The sequence below is a fragment of the Astyanax mexicanus genome, chromosome 22 (genome assembly GCF_023375975.1).
Source record: "Astyanax mexicanus isolate ESR-SI-001 chromosome 22, AstMex3_surface, whole genome shotgun sequence".
Classification (NCBI taxonomy): Eukaryota; Metazoa; Chordata; class Actinopteri; order Characiformes; family Acestrorhamphidae; genus Astyanax; species Astyanax mexicanus.
This window is the reverse complement of record NC_064429.1, coordinates 7,983,817-8,003,145: the sequence shown is the minus strand read 5'-3', so window position 1 is coordinate 8,003,145 and position 19,329 is coordinate 7,983,817. Positions and strand designations below refer to the sequence as shown.

The window sequence follows — 19,329 nt, the reverse complement described above, 5'->3', positions numbered from 1 at the left end:
CAACAGATTGTGCTGGTGATTCCTGTATCTACTGTAGCTGTAGATAATCTCTTATTTATACACAGAAATAAAAGAATCCAACCCCATCTGATATATAGTGAGGCCCTTTAAATTGTATAGGGAGAATTTGCATACGCAGGTAGCTGTAGACCTGTATTTATGGAACGGTAAGCTCAAAATGTCTATTTTTTTCCTGATTAAACTGATGGTGACCGTTTAAATAGCTTCCAGATGTTTCCAAGAATGGAGATGAATATCTGTTTGAGTCCAAAGAAAGGTGTGGTTCATTCAGACATCAACTTCTTCTACAGGTTGTCCAGACTTTAGCCTCAAAATGACCTGGAAAGAGAAGCAGAGAAACAGAGAGGACGTTTCCTGTGACAGGCTGATTTTTTTTTTTTTGAGTCGTAAAGAAGTAGTTATATAACAGTTTAGACCTCTTTGAGCTGAGCGATTTCTTTACTCTCTGTGTTCCTCTGAGCATGGTTGGTGATCGCCTTTACTCGGGAAGCGTATCTGAAATATACAGCATTTATTTGTGTCACAGATGTTTTTTTTCCTGATAAGATTAAGTACATTTTTGGTAAGTATAATTTAAATATTAATATGAACTTTATACTAAATCGGTAAGATATACCATCAGATCCAGATTTGTCTCATTTTGTACACAACCGCAGTGGATTCAAAATAAAGCACTCGTATACTGTATGTATATATTCAGCATCTTCTATCAATTCAGGCCTAGTTCAAACCAATGGCTGCATGAGCATACAAATAAACATGTGAACATCTGTCACAACTGGATTAATGAAAAAAATATGCAATGGTTTAAAACCTCAAACAATGCAAAGAAAACAAGTTCATATTAATTTAGAAACAACAACAATACTAAAGTTTTATCTAAGGAGGAGTCAGAATCAATAATTAGTAGAATAACCAAGATTTGTCTCGGCATTAACTCCACCAGTCTTTCACACTGCTTTTGGGTGACCTTTAAAGCAGTTCTGTTTTGTTTGATGGCTTTGTTTGATCTTACTCTTGATTACATTCCATAGGTTTTCAATAGGGTTCAGGGTTGGAGAGCAATTTTTAAATGGACATAAAACATTGAAACTACACATTAAACCATGGTTCTATAGTGGTTATAATAATTTGCTATAATAATAACTTTCTTCTGTTTTTCTTTTAATTTATCTGGCCAATTGTTCCATCCATCACAGGTGATGCCTCAACAGCAGGAGGGTGAAGACTAGCACACGCCTCCTCCGACACATATGAGGTCAGACTCCGCCTCTTTTTGAACTGCTGTTAGCATCACAGCGCTAAGGCTCGAAGGAAAGTGTAGCAACTCGGTTCTGATACATCAGCTCACAGACGCAGCCTTGTGCTGATCCACATCACCCTAGGAGTGATGAGGGTAAAGAGCCGCACCCACCCAGAGAGAGCAAGACCAATTGTGCTCTCTCAGGGCTCCGGCAGCTGATGGCAAGCTGCATGACCGGGATTCGAACCAGCTCCTTAGACCACTGGACCGCCCAGAGACCCAGAATCTTGCCACTGTTTCTCAATTCGAAGGGTCATGTAGCCCAAACAGTTAACCATACCCCTCCAGCCTAACAAGAATGAAAACAGAGGCTAAGTAATAGGGCTTAGGTGTGAAATGGGATTGGACTCATGTGTCTCACATAAGTGAGGTGAGGGTCTCGTCCAGGTTGCAGTCAGAAGGGGAGATGTTGAGGAACATGAGAGTTTTGGCGTTGCCCCCCAGTGAGTCCTGCATCAGCTGGGTCAGCTTGTTGTTGCGGTAGGGAACATGGGACTGTTCCATCGCCAGAGCCGAGATCACGTCACCCAGTGCGCTCAGGGATTTATTGATGGAGTTAGCTTCCTGCACATAATACACACACATATATACATCTTACACTCTTTCAGTACTGAAAGTATTACAGATCAAAATGTATAATTTATTAGATCCAATAGATTTCCCAAGTATTACATTACTCTGTCCTATATAACCCTAGTTAAAAAACGTAGATTAAAATATACTAAGCCTTATTATGCTATAGTGCACTATAGTATTTTCTTGTAGCCACATTATTATTAATCAGTATATTTAAAGGGTGCTAAAATTAAACAACTTTTTTTTGTACTTATTATACTTTAATTATAGTATAAAAATAGTTAGAAAGTCTTACTTTAATTGTGCTTAATGCACTTAACTGTACAAAAATGGAACTATTTTAAATATACTTAAGTAACATTTAAACATTTAAACTACTTCGTGTATGTAACCCTATATTTTAAATATGCTTACAGTAAAATTATAATACATATAATGAGAATAACAACTGTATCACTATTATATTTTTATACACCAGGTATATTAGAAATGTACTAAGAATTGATGTTAAATATATGTGATCTATATTAACATTACAGTACAAATATGCTTCTTGTTTCTCTCTTTTGTAAGAAGCACACTTCTAGTATACTTTATTGGGTATAAAAATATATATATATATATTTTAATATACTGTACTACAATTTTTTACATTTTCCAAAATTTACTATTTTTTTTTAAGTAGTAGTCGTAATTTAATTTACTTTCTAAAAAGTTGATAATGATACATTGTACTTTAAGTGAACTACTGTAACAGTTGTTTTTAACACACTAAAATGCTAAAAATGTACAAAAGTATATTTGGAAATAAGTATTTAAGAAGTATATTGAATTACATTAAACTTAATGTGGATTTAAAATACACCATATTGTACTTTTTAAAAAGTATGATCAAAGTTTACTTTCAAACATTTGATGAAAGTACATAATAATAATGTACTTTTAATATTTTTTTAGTAAGTACATAAATCTGTTAGTATATTTACAGCATACTTATACATTTCTCAATATGTTTTAAGTACAATCAACAATTGTATTTTTTCTTCACCTGGGAAGCATTACATCTTTACTCCAGTAAACTTATTCTATGTTTGTGGTTTGAACAAACCTTGAGCTGGTCATCTCTGGCCCCTGTCTTCGCTGCTCTCTCACTTCCTGCCAGGTCAACGAGGTTCAGCTTGCCGAAGCTCACGCTACCGTTGGTGAGGTTTCGGCTCTCCAGCATGATGCTGAAGATCAGGTGAGAGCGAGAACTCTCCACATTCATCTCTATCAGATTAAAGTGAACAGAAGATAGTAGATTTACTAGTCAACACAGCCATATCCAGGGTTGGGAGAATTACTTTAAAAATGTATTCTGCTACAGATTACTGACTGACTGTTTAAAATGTAATTGTAATTGTACTGCAGTCCAAATTACTACTATATTAAAGTAAGAAAATCTCATTATTTTCTTTTAATGTTGGATTGATTCCTTGTTCTTTTGAAGCCACACATTCAAATAAAGACAAGAGCAAAACTTATACTTGTGTATAAATTCACACAATACATACCAAATCATCTCATGTGCACATAAAATAGTCTTGTGTCCTTATAAAGTCTTTATAAATGCTATAAAAACTAATGTTTGTCTGTAAAAAGTGCTTAGTAAGTGCCTAAACGTATATATGTATATATACGTATATATAGATATATATACAGGTGCTGGTCAACGAATTAGAATAATTTGAAATAGTGCAATCATGAAATTCTTTGAATGCATTTTTTGTGCAGAAAGCAAATCAGGTGTTCACCGCACCTGTCCTACTCGTTAGACTAATCACAGAACTCGTTACCTGGAAAAAAAATTGCTCAGCTGAGCTTTCCAAAAGGCCCATTTAGGCCATTTAACTGTGACACTGTTGTTTTATTGAATTAGAATAATGGAGAAACCGTTTCATTGAATTAGAATAATTTTTTTTTATAATTACAATCATCACTTTCTCAGTATTTTGTGGCTGCCCCCTTGGCTTGTATGACTGCCTGAAATCTCCGCGGCATCGATTTGACCAGCTTGTCGCAAGTTTCCGCACTCACAGCTTCCCAGGCAGTGGCGATGTTCTGCTTCAGTTGGTCCAGCGTAGTAGGCTTTCTGTCGCGAATTTTTCCGCTTGACGATGGCCCAAAGGTTTTCAATGACATTGAGGTCAGGCGAGTTGGCCGGCCATGCCAAAACTTCAAGCTGTTTTTTAGTGAACCAATCTTTGGTCGACTTTGCCGCATGAGCCGGTGCAAGATCCTGTTGAAATATGAAGTCTTCTTCGCCGAACTGTTCCTCAACAGTCGGAATCAGGAACGTTTCCAGAACATCTTGATATACGGCAGCATTGACAGTCTTCTTGAGGAAGCAGAGTTTCCCTACACCTCGAGCGGACATGCATCCCCAGACCATAACGCTCTGGGGAAACTTGACGGATCTTTTCACGCACTCGTGGTTGTAGGTTTCGCCACCACGACGCCAGACACGAGGACCTTGGTCACCGTAGGAGATGCAGAAGCGTGATTCGTCACTGAAGACCACTTTCTGCCAGTCTTCAGCAGTCCACTCGCCGTGTTCTTTGGCCCACTTCAGCCGTTTCTCCATTTGTTTCTTGTTCAGCATCGGTTTTACTGCTGGAACGCGAGATTTGAAGCCGAGTTCGCGCAGACGACGGTAAGTGGTTGATCTGGAGACGTCAGCGCCGGTCTGCTTGTTCCACAAGTCGGTGAGCTCGGAAGTGGACTTGAACCGGTTGCTGACTGCGATCTTTCTCAGCTGCTTGTTGTCGCGAGCAGAAGTTTTTCAGACGCCGGAACAGTTGGTGCGCTTGCTGCAGTTTTTCTTGAGAGCTTTGCAGACGGAAGACTGGCTGATGACGAGCTGCTCAGCAATTTTTGTTTGGGTCAAGCCTTGTTGGCGAAGGGCTTGAATTTGAGCCACTATTCCGGTTGAGAGGTCGCGCTGCTTACCCATGATTGATTTTACAACTTAGAAATTCTACTCAACCCTGACTTTATACTGCACAGTGAACACTTCACAGAAAACAAAAATTCGAGCATTTATTCTAATTCAATGAAACGGTTTCTCCATTATTCTAATTCAATAAAACAACAGTGTCACAGTTAAATGGCCTAAATGGGCCTTTTGGAAAGCTCAGCTGAGCAATTTTTTTTCCAGGTAACGAGTTCTGTGATTAGTCTAACGAGTAGGACAGGTGCGGTGAACACCTGATTTGCTTTCTGCACAAAAAATGCATTCAAAGAATTTCATGATTGCACTATTTCAAATTATTCTCATTCGTTGACCAGCACCTGTATATATATATATATTTTTTAAAGCAATCAGTTGGGGTGTTCAGGGTTGTTGGGAGTAAGATGCAGAAGGGGAGAAAAAAATAATAAATAATTGTATTATTGTGACTTACTATAATGTTTGAATTAGATGTAACCAAATTGGGTCTAAACCTGTGTTTTTAATGGATTCTGAGTTGTGTGTCTAGAAGGAAACATACTGTTTATAGATTTTTCCAGTGATTGATGTTAATGTTATTTCTTGTTTTCCAGTTCATGAGGATGATTTCCTTGGTGATGACTAGCGATATTAAGATTATTCTATTGTTTTCTGGTGTTGTATTAGTGGTTTATGTCTTTCCTAGTAGGCAGAGTAATGCTGTTGGGTGTATTTGGGTGTGCAGTGCCACATAGCATGGATATAATTATCAACTGTGGGAAACTTCTCTTTGAAACTTCTCTCCTAAGTAATGATGTTTACATGGTGCTATACATTTCTACACACTCTGGCTAAACCGATCAATCCAAACCCTTGAACATTGACAGCATGCACATACTGGTGGCAGCTATTCGGCGAATGGCGCAGCCCTGTTCAAAGAGAGCGAAGAGTTCTCCGGCGCTGGTCGCCTCTTTTGTCTCTGCTCCCTGAGCAAACACAAGCCCCTTTTTGTCCTTCTTAATTTCGATCCGCTTGGACAACGCCTCAGACGGACTCACAAACAGGTCCTGCAGCCGGTCGTTATACAGCTCCAACATGGAGGCTGAAACCTGCGGTTAGACACAAAATAGGATGAGATAAGAGTAGAAACAAGGTAAGGATAATAATTACCTTATTAAAATAGATCAGAAGAGACCAGAACATGCCAGAAGAGATGACAAGAGACCAGAAGAGATGACAGGAGAAGAGTCCAGATGAGAGGAGAACAGACCAAAATAGGCCAGAAGACAGAACAAGAGACCAGAAGAGAAAAAAAAAAGAAACCACAAGAGAGGAGAAAGGCTAGATGGCAAAAGCCCAGAGAAGAGAAGAAGAGACCAGAAAAGAGGAAAATAGACCAGAAGAGAAAAGATGAGGACAGAAGAGAAGAGACCAGAAGATAAGAAATGAGAATCAACCAGAAATATACAAAAATGACAGAGCAGAAGAAATCAGAAGAGAGGAGAAAAGTCCAGAAGAAAGAAAAAGAGACCAGAAGAAAAGAGACCAGAAGTGAAAAGAAGAGTCCATAAAAGAGAAGAAGAGGCCAAAAGAAAGGAGAAGAGACCAGAAGAGAAGAGAAAAGGATCAGAGGAGAGGAGAAGAGATCAAAAGAGAGAAGAAGAGACCAGAACATGTCAAAAAAGATGACAAGAGACCAGAAGAGAAGACAAGAGAAGAGTCCAGATGAGAGCAGAAGATACCAAAACAGACAAGAAGATAGAACAAGAGACCAGATGAGAAGAAAAAAAAAAACACAAAAGAGGAGAAAAAACTAGAAGAAACCAGAAGAGAGGAGAAAGGCTAGATGACAAGAGTCCAGAGAAGAGAAGAATAGATCAGAAAAGAGGAGAAAAGACCAAAGAGAGAAGAGTCCAGAAGAGAAGACAAGAGAAAAGACCAGAAATATACAAAAGAGACCAGAAAAGACAGAGCAGAAAAAAACAGAAGAGAGAAGTCCAAAAGAAAGAAGAAGAAACCAGAAGAACATATCAGAAGTGAAGAGAAAATTCCAGAAGAGACCAGAAGAGAAAAGATCAGAAGAGAAGAGATCAGAAGAGACGACCAGAATTTAAAAGAAGACTCCATTAATGAGAAAAAGAGACCAGTAGAGCTCAGAGGAGAGTTAAAGAAATCTGATAAGACCAGATAAGAGAAAATGACAGAGAAAAGTAGATCAGAATAGACAAGAAGAGAAAAGATCAGAAAAAAGTGTGCAATAGAAAATACAAGATCAAAAGAGATGAGAACAGGCCAGAAAAGATGAGATCAGAAGAGACCAGATTAGAACAAAACAGAATGAAACAGTTCACAAGAGAACTGACCAGAAAAGTCCAGAAGAAAACAAACTTAAACACAATACAATGATAGAAAACAGAGTGAGAACCGAAGACATATGATAAGGATCCAGAAACATGTTTTTTAAAGCTACCTTGAACTCAAACTTGCTCTCGTTCTCCTGGATGATTTCAAAGACAGTAGTGAAGGTTCTGGGGATGATTCCAGGGTTTTTATGCTCTCTGTCCCCAACCATGGTGAAGGTCTTCCCAGAGCCAGTCTGCCCATATGCAAAGATGCAGACGTTGAAGCCGTCCATCGCTGACTGGATAAGCCTTGAAGACAGAGTACAGGATCATCTATTGCATTCATCCTCAATCTCTATTAAATCTGTTTTAGTCTGAGGTTGTTTTTCTACCTGCTGGACTCCTGAAACACCTCGTCCTGCGTTCTCTCTGCAGTGAAGATCCGATCAAACTGAAACTCACGAGGTCCTCTCGGAGTCTCCAGAATCACAGAGTAATCATCCAGACACGACACAATGGAGCTGCCGCCGTTTGCCAGCTCTGCTTTAGTCTGAGGCCTTATTCGGCAGAACACTCGGATCTTACCTGTTCAGAGAATATATAAATAGACTCAGTGGACGCTTCATTGGAAACCCTGTGCTGGTGTACAGCTACACTGGTGTAGTTCCTCTGTTGATGCTCAGTTTGTGGTAGCTATCCTTTAACCTATTGGGGTTTCTTAGATTTGTCTTTAGAGCCCCAAAAATTTATTATATCTCTCTGCTCTGGGTTTTTCTGGAAAAAAAATAAGAGGCCACTTCAATTTCTAAATCAGATTCTTAGATTTTTCTATTTATAGGTTTATATTTGAGTAAAATGAACATAGTTGATTTATTCTATAAACTATGGGCAACATTTCTCCCAAATTCCAAATAAAAATACTGTCATTTAAAGCATTTACTTGCAGAAAAAGAAAAATGTCTGAAATAACAAAAAAGAAAGAAGTTAATATTCATAAAGTTTTAAGAGTTCAGAAATTAATATTTGGTGCAATAACACTGGTTTGGTTTTTATTTGCAGTTTTCATGCATTTTGGCATCATGTTCTCCTCCACCAGTTTTACATACTGCTTTTGGATAACTTTATGCCTTTACTCCAGATGCAAACATTTAAGCAGTTCAGTTTGGTTTGATGGTTTGTGACCATCCATCTTCCTCTTGATTATATTCCAGAGGTTTTCAATTAGGTAAAATCAAGGAAAAACGTCATCATTAAATGATCTCTTAATTTTTCCAGAGCTGTATATATGGGCCCAATCCCATTTCTAATTTGTAATCGTAATCCTTGTTTTGGGACGACATTTTAAAATCCTGATACAGATATCGCTATATCAGTGGAGCGCTAAAGTTTAGCAACCTAGCTGCTGATTAACTAGATGGGGAGCTAAGATGAGCTTTTATTTGCTTTTTTTTTTTTTGTTCAACCCTAAATTCTGCAGACTTTCCCATCTTTAGCACTTTGCATTTAAGGTGGAATGTTGTTTTGGATGATTTGTTTATGCATTTGAATTGTTTTTTTACTGAATCCATAGCTTCCCAGGATCCTGTAAGTGGTGAACTCTCTACTCTGTTTGTTTTTCTGCTTGTTCTGGCTCTGGCCTGTGTTTCTTTTGGACCTGAACACAGATCATTAAAAGCAGGAAGAATGCATGGGAAAGTTTTTAAATTCCCTGGAACGCTGCCATCTGAAGAGAAAAATAAGTCTAGGCCATTTCAGTTAATGTTATGTCTGGCTGTGGCTATTGAGCAAAAAAATTCTTAATTTCCTGTATTTTTCTGTAATAGATTGAGGACAAGTCTATCAATAGGGGAGCTAATGTACCTTTCATATCTTCCACCATGTTGTAGTATTTCTTCCTCAGCGTTCGCTCGGCCGTGTAATTCTCAATGATTTTCTTATTCTCTTCTCTTACCTGCTTGAGCTGAGGGTGAAAAAAACAAAACACAAAATTAGGAATTAGGAATTTATCTCATATATTCATTTTAGCATTCCTACCTTCCTGTCCACTACGGCTACGCTGTACCATCACTGACAAAAAAAATCTACTCTGGATTGCTAAAAAATGTTTTGCACAACTGACTGACTTTTAGAAAATGGATTGGACTAAAAGAAGCAGGAGGATCATTTTAATAAAGTTTTTTTAATATATTTTTGCTTACTCCACTCTCAGCTCAAATGTGAAAAAGGCAAAAAAAATGGGAGGCGTAGTTTGGGCGGGCACTGGGTGATGTATGGGTTTAGAGGCAGGGCAAGAGGGAGTGAAGATTGGTTGCAATTTTAAGCATTTATTTCTTTTATTGTTGATGATTATGGCTTACAGTCAATGAAAACCCAAAAATCAGTGTTTTAGCAAATTACAATATTATATAAGATCAATTGGTACCTTTAGCAGTGTGGGCAGTGTGCCAAGTCCTGCTAAAAAATGAAATCTGCATCTCTATAAAAGTTGTCAGCAGAGGGAAGCATGAAGTGTTGTAAGATTTTAAGGAAAAACAAAACTGCACTGACTTTAGACTTGATAATAAAACACAGTGGATCAACACCAGCAGATGACCTGTCTCTCCAAACCATCACTGATTGGTGGAAACTTTACACTAGATCTCGAGCAGTTTGGACTGTGTGTCTCCACTCTTCCTCCAGACTCTGCTCCCTTGATTTACAAATGAAATGTAAAATTTACTGATGATCAGTGATGGTCTGGAGAGACATGTCATCTGCTGGTGTTGATGCACTGTGTTTTATTATCAAGTCTAAAGTCAGTGCAGTTTTGTTTTCTCACAAAATCTTACAGCACTTACAGCACCCTCTGCTACTGACAACTTTTATGGAGATGCAGAATTCATTTTCCAGCAGGACTTGTTATATTTGGTTGGTGTGTGAATCTTGGCTGGCTGTTCTCACCTCGGCTTGCAGTTGTAGCAGGTGCTGCCCCACACTCTTCCCAGCCTCAGCGTCGAGGAAACCACTCTTTCTGAAATTCTCCTCAAAGGCCTGTAGATCAGAGCTACCAATTACACCATTACCAAAAAAACAATGAAATAAAACATTTTTGATCTAATGATTGGTAAGGATATGAATGGCCTTTACATATGAATGAGTGTGTGTTTATGCATTTATACTTTAACACTCTCATCCAGAGCTGCCAGATCATCTTCATTGATGGGTCCTGAATAAACGTAAAATTATATCAGATCATACATGATATCAGTACGTAGATTTCAGATGACAATGTGATTAAACTGGAATAAAAAAATACATTTCTTTTTGTATGTTTACCTTTGATTGTGGGTGTAGCCCCTGTTTTTATGCACTCTAGCGCCACCTGGATGACCTCACGCTTCTGCAGCTTAACCTGAGTCAGCTGATCCGCCTCGCTGATGTCTGGTTGGGCCTTCCTGCTGAAACACTTCATTAGAGCTTCTATTGGGCTCTTTTTTATGATCACAGTGTGATTTGATACTTTGATATATTGTGATTATCACACCATGGCTTTATATAAAATTTAAAAACAGCCTTAAAAAATTGTAGGTCTACGTCACAGACCATTTTCTTGAGCTAAATCCAGCAGGACCCGAGGCAAGTGTAAAGAAATCTGGTCTAATCTTAAGACCTTTTTAAGACCTTGATTAATATAATTTAAGATTAAAAAATGTAATGATAATTTCTTTGGTAGAAAATTATTTATTATCAAAACTTAACTTTTTCCATTTTTTATACATACATTTTTTGTTTGAGAACCGCAGTAAAATGCAAAAACGTTATTATAGTCTTAGTCAAAACTTATTTTGAGTTTCCAGCTTTCCAGTTAGCTAATTTACATGCCACTAAAGTTAGTATGCTAGCTAGCTCGCTGCTAATGTTAGCTAGCCCTCTGTTATCTTTATTTTCACAGTAACATTAGCTAACTTACACGCCACTAAATTAGTATGCTAGTTTGGTTCTCTTTCTGGTAACGATAGCTAACTCACCACTGAAATTAGTATGTTAGTTAGCTCTCCGCTAACCTCAGTTCTTTCCCCTGTAATGTTAGCTAGCTTGCCACTATGTTAGTATGCTAGCTAGCTCACCGATAATGTTAACTAGCTCGCGCTAATGTTAGTATGTTAGCTAGCTCGCCGATAATGTTAGCTAGCTCGCGCTAATGTTAGTATGTTAGCTAGCTCGCCGATAATGTTAGCTAGCTCGCGCTAATGTTAGTATGTTAGCTAGCTCGCCGATAATGTTAGTATGTTAGCTAGCTCGCCAACAATGTTAACTAGCTCCCGCTAATGTTAGTATGTTGGCTAGCTCCCCAATAATGTTAGCTAGCTCGCGCTAATGTTAGTATGTTAGCTAGCTCACCAATAATGTTAGCTAGCTTGCGCTAATGTTAGTATGCTAGCTAGCTTGCGCTAATGTTAGTATGTTGGCTAGCTCCCCAATAATGTTAGCTGGCTCGCACTAATGTTAGTATGCTAGCTAGCTTGCGCTAATGTTAGCTAGCTTACCGATAATGTTAGCTAGCTCACGCTAATGTTAGTATGTTAGCTAGCTCACGCTAATGTTAGCTGGCTCGCACTAATGTTAGTATGCTAGCTAGCCCGCTAATGTTGGCTAGCTCACTGCTAACCTTAGTTCTCTCCGTGGATTAGACGTTTACGGTGGGCCACTGTGTTTTCCCACCTGCATTAAACGCACAGTCTGAAAATTAAATACCTACAGAAAATTTACAGTAAATTTTAGACAATTTAAGACCTATATTACCTGGATTTTAATTTAATAATTTTAAGACTTTTTAAGGACTTGGGGGAAACCCCGAGAGATAAAAAAACAAGTTGCAAGCAGCCCAAGTTCTCAAAACATTGCCAAGCAGTGCTTAGGAGAAAATAGTTAATACATTTCCCTCCACTAATCTAATCTTTTACCCCTGTAACTGTGGTTCTGCGCTGTCTGTCTCTGTCAGGTTCTCCTGGATGGTCTGCAGCTCCGCTGCGTCGAGGTTCTCTCTGCCCTCGTTCAGATTTTTACGGTTCTCCTCGGACATCTGATCAAACTGCTGCCTCGCCTCCATCACCTCCTCATACACCTGATGAGCCTGAAGTAAAAAAACACACACAACTGTACCTCTAAACTAACTACAGAAAATATTTAGATAAATTCATACTTTTATTTTCATACTGTATGATGTTTTAGATATTATTATTCAGAATTGACTAATAAAAACATCAAAAAATAATAACTTTTCTAAGTATAATCGATAAAAAAGGATCGTCTGAAGTTTAAACTTTATGCTACTATAGTTTAATCAGAATAACTTCAGAACTTCAGAATTTTACTAGGATGAAGCTCTAATAAATAAATGAATGGTTTTATAATAAAGTTTAAAACCATACTGAAATTCTAATAATTAATTGTATAATTCAGCATAAAAAAAATGAATTGTTAGAATTTTATTTAAGATCCAGAATAAGATCCAGTTGTTATAAGTAATAAATATTTAGAAATAATTAATAAATAATATTAATATTCAGGTTGAAGTTGTATCCACATTAAAGCTGTGGTAACTTATATAATATCAAGAATGACTTATTATTATATTGTAGTTTTGACAACTTTATATCCCCTTTGAATTTATAATAATAACATATTTTCAGACTTAAGTTTTAATAGTTTAATATCATATATATTAATATGAATAAATACATATATATATATATATATATATATATATATATATATATATATATATATATATATATATATATATATATATGTTTGTGTGTGTGTGTGTGTGTGTGTGTGTGTGTGTGTTAGTGTTACTGTGCTCCACCCCTCACCTGTCCTACTACAGCAGTAAGGAGGCAGGTGTATGCTGACTGTGGAACTGCAGTAGCTCCTCCGTCCCCCTCCATCAGCATGGAGATCTCCCGCTCCCTCTTATACAGACTGTCCTTCAGACCCTCCAGACGGGCTTGTGCTCCCTCCAGTGGTGCCTCTGGGTCACTGTTCTCCTGCAGGGGTAAAAGAACCTCATCAGAGTGAAGGAGAATATAATATAATTTAAAAATTACTTTATTTCAGTAATTCAGTTCAAAATGTGAAGCTCATATATTATAGAGATGTATTAAACACAGAGTGATCTATTTTAAGAGTTTATAAAAACCCAAAATCAGTGTCTCAGAAAATGAGAACATTATATAAGACCAATTGTTACTTTTGGCAGTGTGGGCAGTGTGCCAAGTCCTGCTGGAAAATGAAATCCGCATCTCCAAAAAAGTTGTCAGCAGTGGATCAACACCAAACTCCAAACCATCACTGATTGGTGGAAACTTCACACTAGACCTTGAGCATTTTGGACTGTGTGTCTCTTCACTCTTCCTCCAGACTCTGGTCTCTTAATTTACAAATAAAATGTAAAATTTACTGATGATCAGTGATGGTTTGGAGAGACATGTCATCTGCTGGTGTTGATCCACTGTGTTTTTTATCAAGTCTAAAGTCAGTGCAGTTTTGTTTCCCCACAAAATCTTACAGCACTTAATACTTCTCTCTGCTACTGACAACTATTATGGAGATGCAGATTTAATTTTCCAGCAGGATTTGGCACACTGCCCACACTGTTAAAAGTACCAATTGGTCTTAAATAATATTGTAATTTTCTGAGATTGTGATTTTTGACTTTTCATTGTCTGTAAGCCATAATCATCAACAATAAAAGAAATAAACACTTAAAATTGATCACTCTGTGTGCAATACATTTAGATAATATATACGTTTCACCTTTTTAACTGAATTACTGAAATAAAGTAACTGGCTAAGATAGAATTGGGCGGCTGACTATTGACTGTTGTCAGGGTTTTAATCAGTATGTGGTGCACCTGTGTTTCCCTTGGCCAAGTTAGATACATGCCAGAAATTTACCTGAACACACCTCACTTCCAGACCACCACATTTATCAGTGTAAATATACTCGCAAGAGACTTGCCCAGGATGTAAGATAGAGCCCTTAAGCTTTTATCACATTCCAGCCATTATTTACCTCTTCTTTGGCTGCTTCTTCTCGCTCTTTAGCCTCCTGAGAGGCCTGCAGCATCTCCTGTACCTGACCCATCTCCACCCGCGCCATCTGCAGCTCCTGCAGCGCTAACACACCACCAGGAGAGGTCAGCACCAGCTCTGTACAGCCAGATTCAGTCATTTTAAACCATCTGAGTCTATATTATACTTTATTATATCAAGCACTTACTGGAGGCCTGGTGGCTGTGCAGCTGGTCTAATCGGGAGGTGAACATCTCCATCATCTTGCTCTGGAAAAACACATCACAGATTTAGATCAGACACTTTAGCATGGGCTCCAAAATCTAATCTTACACATCGGCTAAAACCTCAATTAGCTTTAATCTCACGTTTCTTATTATAATTAACAACAACAACAAAAATAAATAGCCATTCCCCTCCAAAACAACCACTGGTAACGTGAGACTATAGATATTACTGATTATAAACACACTCTGGATAATAAAAGGGTCCTTCTAAATTCTCTTTAAAGCTCAATCCAAGTAATTAAAACATGTCATTTGTATGGGTTATAAAAGGACAAATAAAGTACAATAAAATAATTAATTAATTTAACCAGCCAAACAACCATTGAAGAATTTAAAATAATTTTGAGCTGTCATAGTTCAATATAAAACCATTGTACAACCCCAAATCTGCAAAAGTTGTAATATTTAAAAAATAATAAATAAATAAAGTGTTTCTTACAGTTACTTTTGTTTGTATTGATTGCGGATAGTATTAACCCTATATACAGCTCCGTAAAACAATATATGTTTGAGTAAAATGAACATTGTTGTTTTAATCTATAAATTAATGATTATTTAAAAATTACAAATAAAAATATTGCTACTTAGAGTATGTATTTATAGAAAATGAGAAATGGTCAAATATCGTTTAGAAACAACAATACTATTGTTTTAGGAGTCAAAAATCAATATGACTATATTTACAAATATCACGTACACCTTTACTCCGCCCACTTCTACTCCGCCCCCTTCTCTACTGGACTTGGAGGAATCTGGGATAATAGACCATCATACCGTGTAAAAGATAAACTATGGTCAGATAAATATGTATTCCAGATCTTTTTTGGAAGAAATAGATGCCCTGTGTTCTGGACCATCCAGACTGTTATCAGCATCCAGTCCAAAAGCTAGGCTCTGTCATTGCATGAGCTTTTGTCAGTACACTTTGTGATGCAGCATCAATGCAGAAAAGCTTATTGAGACCTTAGAGCAACTTATTCTGCCTTTAAAAAAGAACTCCAGTGTAAAATTGACTACCTTGTCCACAGTGTCTGCCTCTTTGTGAAAAGCTAAATATCTAGCTAGCTCGCTCATTATTCAAAAAAAAAAAACAGGTTTGAAACTAAAGAAATCGTAAGAAAACTTAAAAAAAAAACGTTGTCAAAATACTGATTTATGGAATTTACGTAGTGTCTGCCTATTTAAAAAAGCAACAAAAGGAGTTCATTTGTAACATTTCCTACGTATTTAGGATGTTTTTACTCACTTTTTTCCCTCCCACAACATTAATCCTTTTCAGCTTCAAAAACACGTATTATGCAAATTAGATAATCACATCATTTAGAGACTTCTAGCAACTTTTAGCACAACCAATAGCTACTTTTTTTACTGAGAAGTTGGCAACACTACTTCAGAGACACGTCTGGAGTTCAGTGCTGTATTTGGCACTGCGGTACCTTCTCTCTGTCCCAGGTTGCAGAGTCCTGCCTGTTTCGCTCCTGAAGAGCTTTCTGCTCATCCTGCAGCTTCTCATTCACATTCTGCAGAGTCTGTTACAGAAATAAACCACAGGATAAGAGAGGATTACAAACAGATACATTCAAAACACTATGATTTAGAAGTTACATTTAAACGGCACACCTAGATAATCAGTAATGATGCTTTTTATTGTCATATATTTGTTTATTAACACAAAATTGTGCATTAATTGTTAACACTGTGAAGGAGTTTATGGTAAAATTAACTCCAGCTGAGAGTGTTTTACTGTAGATGGGATAAGTATTTTAACTCCCACAACAGTTCAGATTTAACTCCTGAACAGAGAGTTAAAAGGCCAAAAAACTATTTTGCATTTGCTGTGCACCTTCTGTCCTCCTTGTGAGCAAAAGCATTGGAACATGTGACTCTTAGGTGTGTTTTGTTAGTTTGAAATGTCCTGAAGAAGAAAGGACCAAGAGGTGGACCAAGGAAAACAACAGCAGTTGATTAAAGAAACATTTTGAGAGCTGTAAAGAAAGAACCAAAAATAACTGGACAGGAGTAAAGATATCACAGTGTACTGTTCACAAAAAACTTCATGAACAAAAGTACAAAGGCTTCACCAAAAGATAAAATCCGATATTAATCTTTATTGACGTAAAGTGAACTCAGACGTCTACCGAGAAAAACCGAGAAAAACACACCAAAACAGCCTAGAGTTCAAATTAAGGCAAAAAAAGCTAATGTCTTCAAACTCACCTTAATCTTCTCCTCCCACAAAGCATTCTTTCTATCAACCTTGTCCTGGTATATCCCCAGGACCCTCTTCAGCACATCCAGCTTGTTCTGGTAATGGCGTCTGATTGTGAGCACTGTCCTTTCCTACTTAAAAAAGCACTTTATTAGTAATATTCATATGCTTACGTATTCATTCGGTTATCTACGCAACCAATCATGTGGCAGCAGTGCAGTGCATAACATCATGTAGGTAAATGGGTCATCAGCCAGCTTTAAACATCCCATTCTATTGTTTTTTATTAATTTTAAATGTCTAGTTGTGGTTTCTATAATAAATTAATGTCATGTGAGATGTTTTCTGTGAAAAAAAAAATGGCTCTGGTGATCCGGTATAACACTGCTTTAGTCCGGTGGAGGAGTGGAAAAGAAAAAGAACAGTAGGATTTTGGCTCCTGCTCATGAATATTCATACATGCAAACATTAGCCTCTGATTGGCGAACAGCGCTGCAACACCAGAAATGTTTTAAAATAAAGAGATTTTTACAATAATAACAGTCTTTGCAATGTTATATGTTTATTTACAACATGTGTAATAATGCTCTGCTAAGACCGATAGTCTTAGAGTCTCTGTAAAACACAAAATCCACCGGAGATCCTATTTAAATCTACAGTTACTTACACACAGAGGTGGGTAGTCCAGGTCCAGAAAAAAATCCACCCCAGGGTTTTGTTGGCAGTTGTTGGGGTGGATTTTTACTTTTAACTAGTGTAAACAGAACATTTTTAAACATACAAATACCTATCTATCTCAATTATACTTGGCTGGTGGTGTTTTTCCTCCATAGACAAATTCTAGCCATTTGTTTCTTAGCTCTGAATTACTGGGTAAAGCATATAACTAAACACTGATGTGTTATTCGCACAAATAACACAGGAATGAAATGCCATGCTGACGAAACGGCGTCGCTGCCCGGCTTCTGCTCTGCCTGTGTGCGGTCGCAAGCAGAGGTAGGCGTGGCCATGAATACTAATTCACGGGTTGATGTAGATGCGGTGCTTTTCCTGATCGACACGTTTTTCGGATTTTTTTCTTTTACTAGCTGCTGCAGACAATGGAGGTTGAGGAATAGTTTCTTGAGTCCGAGATGAGACCCATGTAAGGTTAAGGTGGGCATATCATTTTACGTAGATATATTTCAGATACAATCCAGATTTTAACACAGTTTTAATTCTGACTGTATGTATTTTTTAATCTTTTATTCTCCTGGTTTGCAGCTCAGTGAATCATCATGGTGTTTTTTTTACTGGTACCTGATTCTCCTTTGATGCAATAAGAAAGTTCTCCTCCAGCTCCTGGACCATCTCCAGATGCCGATCCTTCATAGCCATCATGTCATCAGTGATCTGGTACAACGGCAAACACTTAATGGTAACTACAGGTGCATCTTAAAAAATTTTAATATCATTGAAAAGTTACTTTATTTCAGTTATTCAATTCAAAATGCGAAACTTATATATAATATAGATGTTTTACACAAACAGAGTGATCTATTTTAAACGTTTATTTATTTTATTGTTGATGATAATGAAGCTTACAGCCAATGAAAACCCAACAATCAGTGCCTCAGAAAATTATAATATTATATAAGACCAATTGGTGCTTTTGTCAGTGTGGGTAGTGTGCCAAGTCCTGCTGGAAAAGGAAATCCGCACTTCATGCTTCGCACTGCTGGCAACTTTTATGGAGATGCAGATTTCATTTTCCAGAATTTTAAAACAAATTCAGTCAGGAGTAGTGGTGTCAATCCAGAAAAAAAATCTGCACATTGGGCAGGGTCATTGGTTGGGGGCAGGGCAGATTACAGCAATTAACATAATTAATTGCATAAAAAACACATTATTGATACCAAATTATTTGCGTGTGTTAATACTTTAATGTTGGCAGTACTAGTCAGGAGCCAATAGGAAATATGCTTATACTTTTTGTTTAATGTACTAAGAAATGTTAAATAAACTTTACTTTATTTTTTTAGTGTGTCTCAGCTCAGTACTTAATATTTAATCCAAACGTAAGTGCATTTTATTGATTTATTTTAAGAACATAAACAGCACAATGTTGAGTAATATTTAATGGCTTTTTAATGAGATATATTTTACTTCTAAAAAGATTAGATAACTTTTAATTCATGTTATATTTATTAAAACTGGCATAATCAGCATGACCAAGCCTGCCAACCAGACTGATTATTAGTTAGTTTACATCTTACAGCTGATCCCCAACCAGCCAATCAGCTTCACTGACCAGCAGCTTGTTTACCACAGAGAAACTGATCATCATCAGGCAGCAGCAGCAGCAGCAGGAATGACAGTCATGTGATACAGCAGATACAGCCGTAGGGAATCCCCACAATGAGAGCTGTGTTCACCATCACAGCTCTTACATTACTGAGAAAAAAACAGAGAAAAGCCTCGAAATTTTCCTTTACTGATCTGAAAAACCAAAGCTTTTAACACGATTTGTTTTGTGAATATTGTGAATGTCTTATTAATGTATTTCTTAAAATGTTTAAATATATGCA

The 19,329-nt window shown here is 37.2% G+C and overlaps 1 protein-coding gene and 1 long non-coding RNA gene across 2 annotated transcripts; both read right to left on the bottom strand.

The window, feature by feature from the left end:
- Window positions 1–258: 258 nt before the first annotated feature.
- On the bottom strand, window positions 259–13,241 carry LOC103025978 (uncharacterized). Its single transcript, XM_049470334.1, has 13 exons — window positions 13,066–13,241; window positions 12,154–12,323; window positions 10,526–10,644; window positions 10,369–10,415; window positions 10,151–10,240; window positions 9,071–9,170; window positions 7,603–7,795; window positions 7,339–7,519; window positions 5,767–5,977; window positions 3,009–3,169; window positions 1,686–1,888; window positions 438–516; window positions 259–339 (listed from the first exon to the last, which is right to left on the bottom strand). Exons 1-13 carry the CDS (start codon window positions 13,144–13,146, stop codon window positions 289–291), a joined length of 1,686 nt encoding a protein of 561 aa, XP_049326291.1. The 5' UTR covers window positions 13,147–13,241; the 3' UTR covers window positions 259–288.
- A 783-nt stretch (window positions 13,242–14,024) lies between these two features.
- On the bottom strand, window positions 14,025–16,078 carry LOC125786798 (uncharacterized). Its single transcript, XR_007428825.1, has 3 exons — window positions 15,990–16,078; window positions 14,475–14,535; window positions 14,025–14,371 (listed from the first exon to the last, which is right to left on the bottom strand). It is a non-coding gene; the product is annotated as an uncharacterized LOC125786798 (long non-coding RNA).
- Window positions 16,079–19,329: the final 3,251 nt, after the last annotated feature.

Bases quoted from the DNA above. Each gene is read 5' to 3' on its own strand.
- LOC103025978 (XM_049470334.1), bottom strand. From the start codon at position 13,146: ATGCTGATGGAGGGGGACGGAGGAGCTACTGCAGTTCCACAGTCAGCA. The intron at 10,241-10,368 runs GTATAAATGCAT...TCTGATCTACAG, and splicing joins CTCTGGATGAGAGTGTTAAA to GCCTTTGAGGAGAATTTCAG. The intron at 5,978-7,338 runs GTAGCTTTAAAA...GTCTAACCGCAG, and splicing joins AGAGCAAGTTTGAGTTCAAG to GTTTCAGCCTCCATGTTGGA.